General features: G+C 47.2%; 1 protein-coding gene across 1 annotated transcript in view; it reads left to right on the plus strand.

Annotated features, from left to right (window-relative positions):
• Positions 1-20,371, plus strand: part of LOC145355183 (sodium/myo-inositol cotransporter 2-like) — a 126,986-nt gene that overhangs the window by 82,926 nt on the left and 23,689 nt on the right. The window contains exon 12 of the mRNA XM_080207096.1: positions 4,323-4,491. Coding sequence (XP_080063222.1) covers positions 4,323-4,491 — 169 coding nt within the window. The remainder of the gene's footprint in view (positions 1-4,322; positions 4,492-20,371) is intronic.

Raw genomic sequence — 20,371 nt, forward strand, 5'->3', positions numbered from 1 at the left:
ACCAGCCTTGCCCCTGACCACCTGGGGGTTTTCAGTGGCCTCTGGTCCACCAATGAGTCCATCACATCTGGTCCCTGTTGGTGGGGACCATACGTGATCCTTGCCAGTGAGGACCTTTACAGGTGAGGAGATGAGTTCAAGTAAGCTCAGATGATAGTGTCCGGGACTCACTAATAACATGCAAAGCATAGCACGAGTATTGAAATAAGTGCCGATAAGATTTCAATGGGCTCGATCTTGATTTTTCACCTTTCACCTGATTTTACCAGCTTGCCTCGCCAAGCAACCCATATGGGACCCATAAACACACATTTTATATGGAGGAAGTTGAAGGAGAAATTGTTGAATGAGAGAACAAGTTGAACCAGAGAGAGGAGAATGGTGATGGGTGAGGATTGTTCAGTCTTTGTTGGAGGAAAAAATGGAGAGCTGTCAGGCCATCCTAGTGGGAAATGGAGATGTAGAGGGATTGGACATCCGAAGTGTAGAATAGGCAATTTCTGCTAGGGAACTGGAAGTTATTGATATCAGAGGAATTGCAGATGTGTGTGGGAATGGATTGGACATGAGGAGAGAGAATAAAGTTAAGATAGGAGGAAATGAGTTCAGTGGGGCAGGAACAGGCTGACATGATGGGCTTACCAGGACAGTCCTGTTTGTAGAGTTTGGAAAGGAGGTAGAAGTGAGTTGTCTGGGGCTGGGAGACTGAGGTAGGAAGCTGTGGAGGCAAGATATCTGGGTCATTTTATAAAGATTTCAGTATAGAAATAGAGAAATTTCAAAATGGTCACTTGAGTGACATGACTTTCATCCACAATGATTTTTTAAAGGGATGTTGTCTGTGCCTGGCTTTTGTTTCATCATGTCATAGTCAGTAGCCTCTTAAAGAGTCATTATCTGTACTAATAACTGGTCCCAGGTAGCTATTGTCTTGGCGGACCCTCAGACTTTGCTCGAGGAGAAAGCTTATAAAGATACAAATTACATTAATTTCCTTTCCAAAATTCCTTTTTGAAATGGACCTTGACAACCCCAGCTGTGATATGTTGGCTGTTAGTGTATCTACAAGTATAACAAATTTTGATCTCTCATTTTGTCATTGTCTTCTGGTTTCGTGGACTATAATGGTTTTTCCAATAATGTGTGAGTTTTTACAAGGATAAGGGTGGAAATCTTTTGTCTTTGGAACTACCGTTGGAGATTTCCAGAAACTGTGGCCAATGTTGTGAATTGTGTGACTTGTAGTAGCCATGTTTTGGTTCAGCATAATGCAGTTTCAAATAAAATCAAAAATAATAGTTTGATTTACACAGTTCATGATTTCTTTGTTTTGGATACCTAAGGCATGAGAAGAACTTTGACAATGTATATTCAAATCTTTATCTCTTTTGCTGTTTGCATAAATTGACATTTTACAGAACCAAAAAGAAGGCTGCTATGCTTGATCACAGGGTTAGCCATTTGTCTGAAAACTGCCATCAGAAATAAAGTGATTCTTTCCTGCACTTTTGGAATATCACACCTCATTGTACAGGCCCCTTGTCATCACAAAGACTAGGAAGTGTGCAGTCGTATTATGCCCAGACAGATGCTGATCACACTTTAGACTTTCCAGATCCACTTCAAAGAGAAGCACAGGAATGCAATTTACATCTGATAAGCTCATTACGTTAGCAGAGTTAGTGGGCTTGCCTAGACAATTGGTTCCCAAACACCAGACTCTCAACATAGATGGTAGGTAGAATTTCCCCCAAAAAACCCTGTCAAATAGGCAGAGGGTGGAGGCTAAACCTGCCAGAGATTGGCAGAAGAGTGCTCAGGGTGCCATTGCTCATGTGTCCTATCTCCCAGTATATCACAAGATCTGTTTTCATCCCCCATGCGACACCCCACCCTTCTCGGACTTGGCATTCTCTCCCCAATGGGAAGGGCTGCCTCCCCTGGACATCACTAGCCTCTCAGCCATCCCCCTTACCCCAATTATACCCTCTTGTAGAGTTAACCCCAACAACATTTCTAGAGAGTAGTTCTTACCTTCCTCTTTATTGAATCCAAACACCCTCTGCGTTACTCTCTGAAATTGACTTAATGGGCATGTGACTCACCCAAACTGACTGCAACTGAACTCCCTTAACAAGGGAGAGCTTTACATAAGGTGTAACAGTGGACAGATAGATAGTCATACCCAAGAAGATGGCCCATAGGAGAAGTGCTCCAATGTTCAGGGAGGCTGAACTGAGTCGGCTGCTGGATACCATTGAGGAGAGGCAGGTGGTTATGTACCCCCTAGATGGGTGGCCACCCAGGGGTCGGGCAGCCATTGTGGCCTGAGAGACTGTGGCTGCCAGACAACTAGCACAGAGGACCAGCTGCAGGTCAGGAAAAAGATGAATGACCTCCTTCAGGGAAGAAGGATGAGTATCACCTGGACTTGAAATGTCAGCTCTTTTCTCTCCTCACAGATGCTGCCAAACCTGCTGAAATTTTCCAGCATTTTCTCTTTTGCTTTATCATTTTTATGGTTCTGGCTGCTGTACTCTGGTAATTTAATTGAATCATAGCCATTTGGAAAAGCTATGAAGGGCAAATAAGAGGGTAGGATGACAAGTGAGTGGGTGAGGGGGTAATTTGGGTTGAGAGGTCAGGGATAGTAATTTGGTCAAAGTGTGGTCCGGTACTTGGGGTGTCGAGGATATTTGGGTTTGGTGGGGAGTTGAGTGTTGGGTAGGTAGTTGTGGGGTTACTTTGTGGTCATTGGAGTTATTCAGGTGGTCCAGTGTGGGGCCAAGGGTTCAGTAGTATAATTACCCAGGAATTGGAACTGGTTTTAATCATTCTAACTTTTCCTGATGAAATATTCTGTTAATGGAGCTGGAATCATCTGAATAGAACAAGCGACACATGCTGGATGCTACAATTTTTAAAAGGATACAAGCAGAAGAGGGCTTGGGGGTGTTTGCACACAAATCTTTGAAGGTTATAAGCATGGTTAACAAAGCAGTTAATGACACTGTTAGGATCCTGAGCTTTCTTGTTGGAAATGGTCATTGCCTGGCATTTGTGTGGCGCCAATATTACTTGTTAGTTGCCAGCTGAAACCTGAATGTTTTTCAGGTTCTGCAGCATTTTTATATGGGCTGCTTCAGTATCTGATGAGTTGTGAATGGGACTTTATAAACAGAGTCATTGGGTAGAATTTACAGCTTTCCCCATGGTGATTTGTTAGTGGAGGGCATTTAATCAGGCAGGAGGATAATGTGTGGACCCTGCCATCTTCCCACCTCTGCCCTAATTAAGTCGAGGACAAGAAAGCTCATGGATAGCCTTCCCACTCGCTTCCATTGGTGATGTTTTAAGTGGCAGTTAATGCCTACGCAGGGCCTCATTCAGCCCAATGGTGGGTAGGGCAGTTGCCATACATGAGGCCAAAAATGGCAAAACATGGCATGGTTAGTTGCATCATTTTTGGGCATCCAGAAGAGGCCTTTCATTGATAGGCACTCAGTGCCAGATTGAGGGACCCATCATTGGGAAGGGTGGGGGAGCTGAGAGCCAGTGGGAGGAATGAAGGGTCATGAATGATGGGTGATATGTATGACTTGACATTGAGGGCCAATGGGATATGAGAGGACATTAAGAGTGGATGGTGATGTTGAGGAGATGTGAGGGATGAGGACTAGAGAGCCTAAAACAACAGGGACAAAGTCCCAAAGGACCAAAGTGAGCCTTCTAACCAGCCTGCGTTGGTACTCATCTGCCCCACTGGCCACTTAAGATCTGCTTCTATGTTTGGCAGGCCTGATTTGATCTAATTCTTGCCTCCCCAGAGGCAAAATTGGGACTAAAGGGACCTTTAAACTGAAGTTGGTTGACTCCACCTTGACTAGTAGCAAAAGTCCAGCCCAAAATTTCTCCAATGGCTGCGGCACTAATGAGTGCGCCAATTTAAGGTTTTTGGCAAAAGAATCACAGATGGCATAAAGAAAAGTCTTTTTTACACAGCCAGTAGGATTTAGAATGCACTGTTTGGTAGGGTAGTGGTTACATATTCAACAGTAGCCTTCATAAAGGAATTGAATAAAAGCAATAATGGAAAGTCCCAAAGTGAATGTTTACTGTTGTCAAAATGAGGCTTGCCAGTGTATCACACCACACCAGATAACCTGTTGAGACTCATGACCTTACCTTCACAAAGAATTGTTACTTGGGCAGGATACTGTGGGATCCATATCCTAGGAACAGTCAGCATATTAATGGAAATCAAATTCAATAGAAGTACAACTCCCATGTAGTTGCTAAATGTAATTTTCCATTTGTTATAGAGTGTTTGTGCTAGTCCTGGTGGTGGTGTCTATTTTGTGGATTCCTCTGGTGCAAACGAGCAAAGGTGGCCAGCTCTTCATGTATATCCAATCTATCACCTCTTATCTGACGCCACCAATTGCAGTGGTGTTTATAACTGGCTGCTTTTGGAAACGAACTAATGAACAGGTAAGCCATTTATTAAGATTAGTTTTGCAGCCTTCCCAGTAGTTAAATTGTAACATTGGTGTAGAGCTGAATCATTGAGACTAGAATGTCACAGGGTTGATTTCTGGTCTGTTCTGAGTTAGCTGATCAAAAACAATAGGGATTAATTCAATTACCTGTGACTTCTGTCATCCACCATTGCAACAAACGACAGGACCAAATCCTGCTCAAGTTGATTTCTTCTCTTACATTTTATTTTCATATTTAAATCCTGGATTTTTATTTTTGGGTCTTTAATGGAAGTTATCTTTATTCATTCATGGGATGTGGGTGTTGCTGACTAGGCCAACATTTACTGTCCATCCCTTATGGTCCTTCAGAAGGTGGTTGTGAGCTACCTTCTTGAATAGCTGCACGTATACCCACAGTGCTGTTAGGGAGGAAGCTCCAGGTGTTTGACCCAGTGACAGTGAAGGAATCACAATATGTTTGTAAATCAGGATAGTGTGTCTTGGAGGGGAACTTCCAGATGATGGTGTTCCCATGTATCTGCTGCCCTAGTCCTGCTAAATTGTAGCGGTTTTGGTTTGGAAGGTGATATCTAAGGAGCCTTGGAGAGTCCCTGCAGTGTATCTTATAAATGGTACATGTTGCCACTGTGCATTGGTGGTGGCAGGTGTGAATGTTTATGAATGAGGTGCCAATCAAGTGGATTGGATTGTGTCGAGCTTCTTTTGTTGAAGTTGCGCTCATCTGGGCAAGTGGAGAGTGTTTCATCAGATTTCTGACTTGTGCCTTGTAGATGGTGGACAGGCTTTAGAGAATCAGGAGATGAGTTAGTTACCACAGGTTTCCTAACCCCTGACCTGCTGCTGTAGCCATAATATTTATGTGTCTTATTTAGTTCAGTTTCTGGTCAATGGTAACCAACAGGATAGTAAGGGAATCAGTGATGGTAATGCCGTTGAATGTCAAGGGACAATGATTAAATTCTCTCTTGTTGGAGATGTTCATTGCCTGGCATTTGTGCGGCACGAATATTATTTGCCACTTGCAAGCCAAAACCTGGATGTTGTTCAGGTTCTGTAGCAATTTGATATGGGATGCTTCAGAATCTGAGTCATGAATGGCACTGTACATTATTCACTCATCAATGAACATTTATACAAATTTTTGTTATTAGTAAGAAGTGTCACAACACCAAGTTAAAATCCAACAGGTTTATTTGGAATCACAAGCTTTCGGAGTGCTGCTCCGTCATCAGATGAGTGGAGTGATAGGTTCACAAACACAGCATATGTAGGCAAAAACACAACTGCAAGATAATTACAGATTGAAATGTGATGAATGGCTGGAATGCGAGTCATCACAGATAATCAAGTCTTTACAGGTACAGACAGTACGAGTGGAGAGAGGGATAATCACAGATTAAAGAGGTATGAATCTTCTCAAGCCAGGACAGTTAGTTGGATTTTGTAAACCAGACAGTATGGTGGGGGTTACATGTAGTGTGACATGAACCCAAGATCCTGGTTGAGGTCACCCTTCATGCGATGAAAGAGCAGCACTCTGAAAGCTCGTGATTCCAAATAAACCTGTTCGACTTTGTGTTTTGTGAGACTTCTTTCTGTGCCCAACCCAGTCCAATGCCGGCATCTCCACATCATAATTTGATATTAATACTATATTGGATTATCGTGCATTGTGAATTTGTCCTTGTCTGCTATGATAATGAGCACCGTAGAGGGAGTTCCAGTCATTCTTACAAACATCTTAAGGACTTGCCTCAGCTTCAACCTGTGGTAAAATCAATTTCAGTCACTGAGAAAAGAAAACTAATTTCTCTTCTGACTGCCCCTTGGAAAGACTTGCCAGAATAGACCTGGGAATGACAGACTACTCAGCAAAATTTTTAAAAAATTGTGATTGTTATTCTCATAATATAGTTAAGAGGAAACCTCATAGAGGTGACCCAAATAATGAAGTCGTTTTATTGAGGAGATGGGGAGAAACTGTTTCCACTGGCACCATAACTGCTGTTTTTGCATTCTTTAACTAAATGCTTAGAATATTTGCAGTGTTAGCATTTTTACTGAGTGGCACAGACATGTTGGGCCTGATTCTCCCATCGCGACGTGCTCATTTTTTTGGCGCATCAGGTTGGGAGATGCGCGTGTTGGCCATTTTGCAGGATTTTTGCATGCATTCCCAACGCATGCGCATCTCCGACCACCGGAGAGCAGGCACGATCAAGGCCATGCTGGAAACCTGCTGGAAGACCAGGCAAGTAATTTTAATCTATTTGTAATGTAATTTAAATGTCATTATCAGGCCCAGGATTCTCCGGGCCCGATAGCATCTCTGGTAAGGTTTAAAGTAGCTCCCCGTGTTCAGGGAACTAGTGGGAGACACTGCTGGAGTGAATGCAGGGGCAACTGAGGCCTCGCCAGGGGTTGAGCGGTGGGAGGAGATGCCCCCTGAGCATGGGCACCCTGGTAGTGCCAGTCTGTGGCCTTGGCACAGCCCAAGGGGCAAAGTGCTTGTGCCTCGGGGACACCTTGTACTGCCCACTGGACATCAGGCTGTGCCAAGAGGGCAGCGCCTATTGTGGGCTGGGTCTGGGGACAATCGGTGAGGGTGGGGGCTCCAGTGTTACTCTATGTGGGAATCAGTTGGGGCTGGAGGGAGGTCAGCAACAGAGGGGGGGTGGTTGGCCTGTCTGGGGGTGGGTCTGCTTTCTGGGGAGTGTGCCTCCTGTTGTGGGAACTGCCAGGGTGCAGGTTGGAGGAGATATTCACTGCTGTGGGGTTGGCTGAAGTTTTCTGTGTTCTGGGGGGGGGGGGGGGGGGGGAGGTGTGTGTGTGTGTGTGTGTGTGTGTGTGTGTGTGTGTGTGTGTGTGTGTGTGTGTGTGTGTGTGGAATGGTGAGGATCAGTGTTGGTCTAGGAATGCTTATGTGGGCTGCGATCAACCCAGGGGTGGGAAGAGGGGCAGGCAGCACTGCGAGTGCCCGGGCCTGGCCAGCAATCAAGCTGGCCAGCAAATGGGAGGCTGACAGGTTGGGCCACTGTGCATGCACAAAGGCCCGGACCGATCAAATTCTGGCGTGAATAGGCCCTCCCCCACCACTGAGCCTTTAATGATATTCACAATTGTGGTCTCTGCAGTGCACAGAACATGGGAGATTCGAGTCTGAACTGCTATTGAAAAAACACTTGTGAATTACACCATTTTTCCCACCAAGTCAGCACTTCGAACTTTTTTGGGAGAATTGCCCTCGTTAAATTTTGGTTAATGTATATTATTTAAAAGATGTTTTCTCAGTTGAATAAAAGTACTTCACAAACAGTCATAATATATAATTTCACTTCAATTAAATGCATTCACACAATCCAACAACATATCCAATGTTGGGTAATAATCACTTTAACTCTTCCCTCCCCATGTGTTAATGAAACTAAATCTATGTTATCCTCTTAGCTAACTTAAAATCCCCTTCTACGGATGTAGTACCTAAATTTGTTGCAGAAGCAGATTCAGTAGCAACTGTTAAAGGAAAATTCAATATACATTTGATAAGGAAGAATTTTCAGGCTGTGGGGATTGAGCAGAGGAGTGAGACTGATTTGGTAGCTGTTTCAAAGTAACTCCTGGTAGCTGTTTTAACAGGAGTGCTTCTCATAAATGCCATACCATAGACAGAAGTTGGCACTGGCAGTGCTCTTCTAAGTCTCAACTAAAGACCTGGTTAAAACTTGTCAGCTTCAATATGGTTGAATTTTATGGGATGGTTGCTTTGGATCAAGCTAGGGGTTGGAGAGGTCTTGCAGGATTCAATATCAGGACCTCAGTTGAGTTTTAACTTTGTTTCTCAGATACTAGGCAGTCAGATTGAGAGGCACTATTTACAACAAAGGATTGGAAAAGAGGAAAGGGAAGCATTGGGCAGGGTAGGAAGGCGAGGTAGCACGGAGGAGCACTGGCAAAGAAACTGCATTAAGGGGGCTGTTTTTAATCTAGAAGTTTTGGGGAAGGGGATATCATCAGACTACAGGAAGAGAGGTTCATTGCAGCAAGTTAACATAAGGGCTGGCGGTGGGGGTTGGAGTGGTTATTTTCACCAACTTCAGTCTGCGCTCTCTGATTATCAACCTTCAGTCACTGGAAAGCATTTCTCCTTATTTACTTGATCTAAATGGTTCATGATTTTAAACCCCTCAATGAAATCTCCTTCGTTGCTCAATGGAGAACAGCTGTATTTTCTTCGGTATAATGGTTCTCCAGTGTATCTCCTAGCTGTAATCCCTCATCCCTGGAACTATTCTAACGTTTCTTTCTGTATCTTCTCCCAAGCCCTCACTTCCTGTCTAAAGTATGTTGCCCATAATTAAGGACAATATTCCAGTTGGGGCCAAACTATTGATTCATGTAAATTTAGCATAATTTCTAGCTTTTATACTCTAAAAGTCCATCATCCCATATGCTTTAATAACTACTTTGTTAATCTGTCCTTTTACTTGTCCCTTCGAAGTTTTGTGCACAAAATAGTCCGGATCCCTTGATTCTTGCACATCTTTTTAACAATTGTATTATTTATCTTGCATCATCTCTCTTTTCCCCTGTGCTACAGTAGTAAAAAAGAGCATGGGCCATAGTTTGTAAGTTGATACCTGATGAATGACATTTAAATACCAGTTTTTTCCAGTTTTTCATTACCAGTTTTTCCTAACCAAAGCACACACCAGCTCAGTTTTAATGACAGGCTAGGTGACATATTCCATTCATTCCTTAGAGACAGTGTGCGCGATTGTACCACCTCTCCACCCCGGTCAACCAGTGTGTGTGAGCTGGTAAGATAGCGTGCATATCTAAAAATCAGATTCGTGTCCAGCTCCAAACTGTTTGCTATCTTCCCAGCCCCTTTTCACTGGCGCAAATTCCTTTGCGTCCAAAATGGTGTGAATCATGATAGTCATAAGGGTGGTTCGCTATTATCTGGCTGAACTGCAAACTATAAGCCAGTGTACAAGATATCCAAGTGGGTGCACTCATGTTAATGCTTCAGGTGTTACCAAAGGGGATCCCCTTACAGCTACCCACCTGTATGGTCCCTGTGCTTGCCATGGAGATGATGTGGCAGTGGTCAACAGCCCATTTAGGTGGCACACGGCAGCAGGGATGTTGTTGGGCTGCCAGCGTCCAGATTCATGGGGACAGCAGTGACTTAGAAGGAGTGAGCGGCCCAGGTTGGATAACCTTACTGACTATCTGTTTAAATGTGTGGGTCAGGTGCAGCACAAGGAGCACAGAGGTGGGTGCTACTGAGCACCAAACTCCAGGATTCAGGGGCTGGTCTCAGCTGGTGCAATGGTGCGGGATGGGATGGGAGGGCCTCCATGGGTACAGGGGTTTGGGGGAGCCCATGCCGAAATGGGGTTGTCATAGGCTTGGGGCTCGTGTTGTGTGCATTTCCCTTGGCCGCTGAGTGACCCCGAGGGGTTGCTTTGTAGGGACAACTCCCAACTCCATTAATATCACTCTGGTGACCCTGCCATCTGCCTGCTGGACAGGCCCTGTGCTTTCTGCCCACCATTCTATCCCAGACCCCACAAACAGTAACAAGCTGTTATCCCAACCAAGGGAGCTCTGCTGGTGTTAACAGGGCTCCCCATACTGGACAAAGTCTTCTCTCTATGATGGGAGCCCATCTCATGATAGTCATGAGGGTGGTTTGCCACCATCTGTCTGAAGTGCTAGCTATTTCTGTAAGCCAGTGCTTGCCCTGGAGATGATGTGGCAGTACTCAAAGAGCCATTTAGGTGGCACATGGCACCAAGGATGTTGTCGGGTTGTGAGCATCCAGACTCATAGGGACACTGGTGGCTTGGAGGGGATGAGCAGCCCAGGTTGGATAACCTTACAGACTGACTGTTTCTTTCACTCCCTCCCCATTCCTCCCACCACAGAGGAGTAATGGTTTTCACTTTGGAGCCAATCGACATTGCTGTGATTCTCATGGTTGCTGAGGAGGAGGATAGGGATCTATGCCTGGGGCAGGCCAGCCCAGGCCAGTAGGAGGACTGGGTGCCATTGGTCGGGGCAGGACGTGGCCATCCATCGGCCTTAGGGGTGGGCCAGAGGATGTCGGAGATGGAGACCTCACCTACACAGGACTCTCATGTATTTTGGTGGGCTGTTGGACGCCATGTGTTGCCGCAGGCTCCGGCTCAGTAAGAAGACGATACATGTACCAGATCCTTGTAGAGTTTGCACCTCATGGGACAAGAGGGCACCTGCTCCTGGTGGCAGAGAAGGTCATGGTGGCTCTCAACTTCTATGCCAACGGGTCCTTCCAGGCCTCCAGCAGTGATTTCTGCAGTACGTTCCAGACCTCTGTGCATAACAGCATCTGTGAGGTGACGGAAGCCCTGTACACCTGGGCAGACAGCTGCATCTACTTCTCTGTGGATCAGGCCCAAGAGGAAGCCTGGGCTGTAGTCTTCACCATCACGCTGGAACACCTCACATGCAGTGAGCTATGGATGGCATGCACGTCGCCCTGCAGGCCCCATATGATTGCGGAGTACTTCCTGTTTATAAAAACAGGAAGGGGCTGCCTCCGTGAACATGCAGATAGTCTGTGACCACCTGCTGAACACCATGCAAGTGTGTGCGTGCCACTTATGGAGTGTGCATGACGGCAACACTCTGACATCCCTGGGGTCTTTAAGAAAAAGCGCAGGCTGTCGGGATGGTTCTTTGGGGACAAGGGCTACCCACTGAGGACATGGTTGATGATGCCAGTGTGGAGGCCATAGACCAAGGCAGAGACCTGCTACAACAAGCCCATGCTGCCATCTGATCCATCGTCTACTGGTGCATCAGGCTACTAAAAATGCGGTTCCACTGTCTGGATTGCTCTGGTAGTGCCCTCCAGAAAACCCTCATGAGGGTCTCCAGGATCGGGCGGTCTTCTGTACTCTCAGCAACCTGGCGCAGTAGCGAGGAGACATCCCTGGAGGAGGAAGACTTGATGTGTGGAGACATCCCTGGATGAGGAGGAGCAGGATGAGAATCAGGAGCATGTGGAAGACAAGGAGAAGCAGGAGGACGGAGGACAGGCAGTTGCAAGGGTCCACCAGGACACGGTGATGAGGGAGGCCTTAATTAACTCAAGGTTCTCCTGGTGCGGGGTCCACCAGCTCCAACCCTTACCCACAAGCAACTCCTGGGAGCCTTCAACCCCCTCCCCCTTGTTCACACCCCCTGCCATGGGTCCCATTGATATCAGGGTGATTGGTTGTGTTTGCGAGTCACGAGTCCAAATAGAAAGGTGATGGCGACTTGCTATGTGGCAAGCTGTGTTGCTGCCCTGGCACAACACAAGTCTGACTCCTGCCTGTTCTCTGACTGCACGCTGGCGCTTGGGCTCACATCTGAGTGAGGGTCAGGGCACCACCATCTGGTCCAATGCTGACCGGTTGAGTTGGGGGGATGGAGGGGGTGAGTGGCAGCCCTGGGGTCTGGTGGGTGATGAAGATATCATGCTAGGCAGTCTGTCACTGAGGGCCTACAGGGCCCCGACTGTGGAACTGCTCAGGGTGAGCACTTGGATTACCACTGTAGTCATGGGTCTGGCACAGGTGCTGGGAACTGACTCTGTGGACCAAAGAGCCTCTGTCATGCAGAATGATGCTCTGAAATCTCAAAGTAGACATTCAGAGTATGATCATCCCGATGGGAGGTGGATCACAGACAGATTAGTCACGGCTTTAGGTGCAATAATATTTAATAGTGATTTTCTGAATGACAACAGAACTCTAACTAGTGCATGCCTTCACCCATGTCTTGGTGATCCTAGAACTTCTTAACATTACATGTCATAGTGCTACATTTAGGCGACCCCCCAGGGTGCAGGTTAGAGATGGAGGCGGTCAGCTGTGCTCCGTGATACGTGGCCTGGGTGGGAATCCCGTAGGGAGCTGCAGCTGAATTTCGGGTCTCACAGATGTAGCCATGCTTCCCTGTTCGTGCCGCTGCCTATGAGGAAGGGAGGATACAGAAAGGAATGGTCTGGGTCTCCTGGGTGGAAGACCCTGGCATGAGCTCCAGCACTTCCTCCTCCCCAGAGATGCCATTTGGTCCCTGGGACACTCCATGGGACGATGGGGCAGCTGGAGTGAGTGCCAGAGGCCTTGGTGTCACTTGGCTCTGCCAATCCTGGAGGTCTGCTCCTTGGTTTGCAAGCACAGCGATAGCCTTCTGAATCTGGATCAAGCACTGGATCGCCTGAGCAAGTGCCCTCTGAGCATGGGCCAAATTCTCGAGTCCTACAGCAAGTGATTGCTATTACTGGGCCATGCTCTTGAGACCTGCAACCATGGCACGCTGTTTTTTAAATTCAGTTATGGGACATTGGCATCACTGGCTGTCCAGCATTTATTGCCCATCCCTAGTTGCCCTTGAGAATGTGGTGGTGAGCTGCCTTGTTGAATGCTGCAGGCCATGTGCTGTGGGCTGACCCACAAAATCATGGAGGGAATTCCATGATTTTGACTCAGCGAATGCATGCTCCTGGCCCGCGACCATGGCCTGCCCCGACTAGGCCATACTCTTAAAGTCTTGAGTCATGACCCTTTGTGTCTCGAGCACACTCCTGAGGGATTCAGTCATGCCTTAGACCCTGCCACCCATGGTGACCATTTCCTGCCCCAGGCTTTCTGTCATGGTTTCTATCCTTGCTGCGATGCAATGCAATGTTGGCACCATTTCCTGCAATTGAAGGCAGTGGAATACTCAAAACAGCCTTGCAGTTGCTGGAAAGTTGCTGGCAACCCCTGCTGCAATCCCCAGCTCTGCCTCTGTATCTCCAGCAGCTTTGAGGGAACTGATCCCAATGGCCTGGCATCTGGCTGGGGGCCAGCTGTTTCTTTGGCTCCAGGAGACTTGCACATGCTTGAGCCCTTGGATACTCCTGCCACCTCCTGGTGTGCATCAACAGCTGCGTGGTGCCCACCAGAGCATGCCCCAGAAGACTCATCAGTAGCATATCCCACCGAGGTGACCATATTTGCGCTGGTGGATGGTGTGTGTGATGCCTGGTTGGGTGCTTTCCTCAGAACCATCATCAATGCAACAATAAAAAAATTATTCATTTGTGGGACATGGGTGTTGCTGGCTGGCCAGCATTTATTGCTCATCCCTAGTTGCCCTTGAGAAGGTGATGGTGAGCTGCCTTCTTGAATCGCTGCAGTCCATGTTCTGTGGGTTGACCCCCAATGCTATTAGGGAGGGAATTCCAGGACTTTGACCCAGCGACTCCAGAGGATCCTTGACATATTTCCAAGTCAGGATAGTGAGTAGCATGGAGGGGAACTTGCAGGTGGGTGGCGTTCCCATGTATTTACTGTCCTTGTCTTTTGAGATGGAAGTGGTCATGGGCTTGGAGGTGCTGTCTAAGGATCTTTGGTGAATTGCTGCATGCATCTTGTAGACAATACACAATTCTGCTACTGAGTGTGTCAGTGGTAGCGGGAGTGGTTCATGTGGATGTGGTGCCAATCAAGCGGGCTGCTTTGTTCTGGATGATGTCAAGCTTCTTGAGTGTTGTTGGAGCTGCACCCATCCAGGCAAGTGGGAGGGAGTATTCCAGCACACTCCTGACTTGTGCCTTATAGATGGTGGGTAGGCTTTAGGGAGTTAGGAGGTGAGTTACTCGCCACAGTATTCCTAGCCTCTGATCTGTTCTTGTAACCTCTATATTTATGTGGTGAGTCCAGTTGAGTTTCTGGTTAATGGTAACCCCAAGGTTGTTGACAGTGGGGGATTCAGTAATGGTAGCACCATTGAATGTCAAGCAGTGGTGGTTAGAGTGTCTCTTATTGGTGATGGTCATTTCCTGGCATTTGTGTGGCATGAATGTTACTTGCCACTTGTCAGCCCAAGCCTGGATATTGTCCAGATCTTTTTGCATTTGAACATGGACTACTTCAGTATCTGAGGAGTTGCGAATGGTGCTGAACATTGTGCAATCGTCAGCAAACATCTCCACTTCTCATCTTACGATGGAGGGAAGGTCATTGATGAAGCAGTTGAAGATTCTTGGGCCTAGGACTCCTGCAAAGATGTTCTGGAGCTGAGATAACTGATCCTCCACAACCATCTTCCTATGTACCTCATATGACTTCAACTAGCAGTGTGTTTGCCCCCAGTATCCATTGATTCCAGTTTTACTGAGGCTCTTTGCTACCACACTCAGTCGAATATGGCCTTGATACTAAGGGTTGTCAGTCACTCTTACCTCACCTCTGAAATTCAGCTCTTCCATCCATTTTTGAACCAAGGATGTCATGAGGTCAGGAGCTGAGTGACCCTGGAGGAACTCAAATTGGGCGTCACTGAGCAGATTATTGCTGAGCAAGAGCCGTTTGATAGCACTGTTGATGACCCCTTCCATCACTTGACTGATGATCGAGAATAGACTGGGCGGTAATTGGCTGGGTTGGATTTGTCCTGCTTTTTGTATACATAAGAACATAAGAACATAAGAAATAGGAGCAGGAGTAGGCCATCTGGCCCTTCGAGCCTGCCCCGCCATTCAATAAGATCATGGCTGATCTGTCGTGGCTCAGTTCCACTTTCCCGCCCTCTCCCCATAACCCTTAATCCCCTCTCTTATCAAAAACCCATCAACCCGCTTCTTAAAAATATTTAGCGAGGCAGCCTCCACCACTTCAACGGGCAGAGAATTCCAGAGATTCACCACCCTTTGAGTGAAGAAGTTCCTCCTCAACTCCGTTCTGAACTGCCCCCCCTTTATCTTGAGGCTGTGCCCCCTAGTCCTACTGTCTTTTTTGAGCGGGAAGAGTCTTTCCACCTCTATCCTATCCATCCCATTCATCATCTTATACGTCTCAATGAGATCTCCCCTCATTCTTCTAAACTCTAACGAGTACAAGCCTAGTTTATTCAGCCTCTCCTCATAGCTCAACCCCCTCAACTCCGGTATCAGCCTAGTAAACCTCCTCTGCACTCCCTCCAAGGCCAAAATATCCTTGCGCAGGTGCGGCGCCCAAAACTGCACACAGTACTCCAGCTGCGGCCTCACCAATGCCCTATACAGCTGCAGCAAGACCTCCCTACTTTTATATTCAATCCCCCTCGCTATGAAGGCCAGCATCCCATTCGCCTTCCTGACCACCTGCTGCACCTGCAGGCTGGGTTTTTGCGACTCATGCACAAGGACCCCGAGGTCCCTCTGCACCGTCGCCTGCTGCAGTTTTTCGCCACGTAAGTAATAGTCCTTCCTACCATTCTTCCTACCAAAGTGGACCACCTCACACTTGCCAACATTAAATTCCATTTGCCATTTCCTGGCCCATTCGCCCAGCCTATCTAGATCCTTCTGCAGACTCTCCACACCCTCCGCACAATTTGCCTTTCCCCCAATCTTGGTGTCATCAGCACATACAGGACATACCTGGGCAATTTTCAACTTTGTTGTGTAGATGCCAATGTTGTAACTGTACTGGATGATCTTGGCGAGGGGAGCGGCAAGTTCTGGAGCACAAGTCTTCAGTACTATTGCAGGAATGTTATCAGGGCCCATTGCCTTTGCAGTATGCAGTGCCTCCAACCTTTTCTTAATGTCACGTGAGGTGAATTGAATTGGCTGGAGACTGGTATCGGAGATGCTGGGGACCACTGGAGGAGGTTGAGATGGATCATCCACTTGGCACTTCTGACTGAAGATTGCTGCAAATACGTAGCCTTATCTTTTGCATTGATGTGTTGGGCTCCTCCATCATTGAGAATGTGGATATTTATGGAGCCTCCTCCTCCAGTGAATTCTTTAGTTGTCCACCACCATTCACGAGTGGATGTGGAAGGACTGCAGAGCTTAGATCTGATCCATTGATTGTGGGATCACTTAGTTCTGTCTTTCACTTGCTGCTTTTGCATTGGTGTGCAGGTAGTCCTGTTGGTAGCTTCACCAAGTTCACTCCTCATTTTTAGGTATGCCTGGTGTTGCTCTTGGCATGCCCTCCTGCACTCTCCATTGAACCAAGGTTGATCCCCTGGCTTGATGGTAATGGTTGAGTGGGGGATATTTCGGGCAATGGGGTTGCAGATTGTGCTGGAGTACAGTTCCACTGTCCACAGCACCTAATGGATGCCCAGTCTTGAGTTGCTAGATTGGTCCAAAGTCTGTCGAAGCCTGTTTAGCACAGTGATAGTGCCACACAACACGCTTGAGGTTACTCTCAATGTGGAGGTGGGACTTTGTCTCCATAAGAACTGTTGGTGGTCACTCTTACCTTTACTATTATGAAGAGATGCATCTGCTGCAGACCTGGTCTAGCAGTTATATCCTTTAGGACCTGACCAGCTCAATCAGTAGTGCTGCTGCTGAGCCACTTGTTGGTGGACATTGAAATCCTCCATCCAGAATACACTTTGTGCCCTTGCCACCCTCAGTGCTTAAGTGTTGTTCAGCATGGAGGAGTACCGATTCATCAACCGAAGGAGGACGGTCCATAGTAACCTGTAAGAGCTTTCTTTGCCCATGTTTAACCTGAAGCCATGAGATTTCTGGGGTCCAAATTCAATGTTATGTGCTATTGAATTCGGACGCCAGCCAAGGTTATCATGAACAACAGGGCTTGGTAGACAGGCTGCCTCCATCTCTGCTGTGGATCCTGGGGATGATGTGGAGATGCCGGTGTTGGACTGGGGTAAAGACAATAAGAGGTCTCACAACACCAGGTTAAAGTCCAACAAGTTTATCTGATAGTAAACCCACAAGTTTTCGGAAAGCTTTTGGACTTTAATCTGGCGTTGTGAGACTTCTAACTGATCCTGGGGATACCAGATGTAGCAAGGTTAGGAAGGAAAAGAATGTCTAGTGCTCAATGTGGTCATGGGTGTTTGGCACTTGTAGATAGTGTCCAGCTTTGTAAATAAACTCAAATAACTCTTTGGCTCCTTGTTCTGATCAGATATTTTCCCCTTGTGCCGCTCAGACAACTGTATTCCTCTTTCAAAGAAAGATAGATGCCGCAAAGATCACCCATGGATTTCTGGAAGAAGCCACTCATGTCAAAGTTTTAAGATGACTGTGACTTTCAAAACTACAGGGAGTGCAAGCTCTTCAAGTCTGTGTGGTGCCAGAAGGTTGCGTAAGTGAGCCACCGTGTCCCTGGACAGGCAGTCTTCGCTGACACTAGTTGTCAGTCATCTGCCTGAAGGTTAGCTACTGTCTGTACATCTTGGGTCATGGGAGGCATCTCCAGGTGATGTCCCTCCTGTGGCAGCAGAGTAGATCCTACCACCCTTCCTCCTCAGAGTTCTACTTCTGCCATTGGAAGCCAGACACCTCCATTAACATCTTTTCTCCTTTCAATGCACCAGAAAAATGATAACCAGTTCCACAGGCTCTATTTCTCCCTTGAAGTAATCATTGCAAAGAAAAGAGTTAATGGTTATCTTCTGCCTCCAAGGACAGAAGATAACCGTTAACTCTGTCCCCCTTCACCGATTCACCTCCCTTTGCCCAAACTACTTCAGTATCTGTGTCTTGAAAGCCAGTTTTGGCTACCACATTGAGGATCTAGCACTCAACAGCTCTTAGAATAGACAAGACCCCACACTACCCTAGCCCCATTCAGCTTTATCGAGTGGCCACAGTTTTAGCTTCCCTACTGTTTCCTGAGGAATAGGCATTTGTCCAAAGCTTTATTCCAAGACCGTGCATAAAACCTGGACAGTGGGAAACACCAGTAAAGGCACACCACCACACATGTCTGGATCGAATCTCTCTGCTGTACCTGTACGTTCTTATTCACTGTCAAAGAGATGTATGTGCTTGCCCACTCTGCCAGTGGTACAGGGAAACAGTAGTAGCCATTGAATGAGGACTTCAGCACGCCAAGAGTTAACTGCTGAGTGGCAATCACTGGCACTCACACAGATGAGTGGTGAGTTGGCTTAACTGACTGGTGGAATGTTATTTAGGTTGTAATTCAATGATCATGACTCCATCGCCCCCAGCGTATGAATGGATTGTTCAGTCCATAAAGATTGACCACCCAACCAACACACTAGCCAGGAATCCCTTCCCAGTGTCAGAGCCCTCCTAGAAGGCAAAGGCCCAGCAGCAGAAGAATGCAGCCTCAGAAAGTCAACTTGACTTTCTTCCCTTCTGGACCCAACTCTTATCCCTGTTCCGGTACTGATGCCTTTCCTTCTTTGTCCCATTGCCATTGCCCCTGAAGCCCTTGTGCCTTCAATCCTTTGCTCTCAGCTGTCTGGCTTGGTGCACTGGTCCCTTCTGATGCCAATGTCGCTGCCTCTACACCTCTCTGCGGCCACTCCTCTCTGTCAATTCTCCTCCTCTGCTGGTGTCCCCCTTCACCGATTCACCACTGCTGCTATTGCCCTCTTCTGCCTGTTCACCCTCTCTCCTGCTGCCCCCTTCACAGATTCACCCCCTCTACAACTGTCCCCTTTTACCAATTCACTCCTCTGCCCAAGGGCCATCATCAGTTCACGTCCTCTGCCTGAGGGCCTTTGTTGATTCACCCCTTCTGCCCTAGGCCTTCACTTATTCACCCCTCTTTCTGTTGGTCTTCACCAGCTCAGGGCCTTAGGGTGAGTTACTGAGCTGGTGAAGACCAACAGAAAGAGGGGTGAATAAGGCCCTTTGTCGGTTCACCCCCTCTGCCCAAAGCGTCTTGACGTCTCACCGCCCCTTAATGGTGGCACGATGGCATAGAGTTAGTGCTGCTGCCTAACAGTGCCAGAGACCTGGGTTCAATTCCAGCCTTCGGTGACTGCCTGTGTGGAGTTTGCACATTCCCCCTGTGTCTGCGTGGGTTTCCTCTGGGTGCTCCAGTTTCCTCCCACAGTCCAAAGATGTGCAGATTAGGTTGATTGGCCATGCTAAATTAATGTTAGTGTTAGAGGGATTAGCAAGGGAAATGTGTGGGATTATGAGGTTAGGGTGTGGATGGGATTGTTGTCAGTGCAGGCTCAATGGGCCAGATGGCCTCTTTCTGCACTGTAGGGATTCCATGGATTCTATGATTAGCTCGAGGTGGCTTGTTGGTTCAACCACTCACCCTGAGGTCTTTCGCTGGATTCCCATGCCCTTACCAGTGCCATCCCTTCCCTCTGAAGAAGCGGTGCTTCATGGTGAGCTGCGAGCTCACTTCCAAACTCACCTCAGAAGTGAGCTAGCCAGGTTTTTGTTTGAAAAAGCTATTGTAAGTGGCACAGTCGTGACATCACACTGCTGTGGGCAGACTTTTGAGTGTTTGGGGAATGATTGCTGCTGGGAGCCCCAGTAATAAGATATAAATGTATTGAAATGGGGTTTCCACCATTGCAAACAGGAGTGCAGAATCCTGGCTGTGGGTTAAGGATCAATAAAAGGGAGAGAGTGTAGACTGGGGTTCCCTCTCGAGGCTATATATTGCTACTTAAGCTAACATAGAGACTCAAAGTGCAGGGTACTGATTTTTAAGAAGTGAGTTTATTTAACCAAACAATCAAATAGGAGAATAATATAAAGTAGCCCTGCACTCAAAGCATAGAATGCGGGCAGCCCAATATCACTTTGAAGAGCAATGCCCCCATGAAGGCAATTATATATTTACCAAATCGTATGGCCCACCTTTCTGGTAGACACAACCCAATAATCATTAATGACAAATTAGTCAATAATCATCCTAATGCCAACCAATAACAATACACGTAATGACCTAATAGGATTTCATTTGTTATTTAATTATGGACAATACCCTCCTCCTGTTGTCTTGTAACATGAGATGCTGGACTTGAAATGGGAGGATGATTCCCACTGAATTGAACCCATGTGACACTTGTCCGACCCTGAGAAATTA

This window comes from Carcharhinus amblyrhynchos, chromosome 18 (assembly GCF_965287045.1).
Source record: "Carcharhinus amblyrhynchos chromosome 18, sCarAmb.v2.hapA, whole genome shotgun sequence".
NCBI classification, from domain to species: Eukaryota; Metazoa; Chordata; class Chondrichthyes; order Carcharhiniformes; family Carcharhinidae; genus Carcharhinus; species Carcharhinus amblyrhynchos.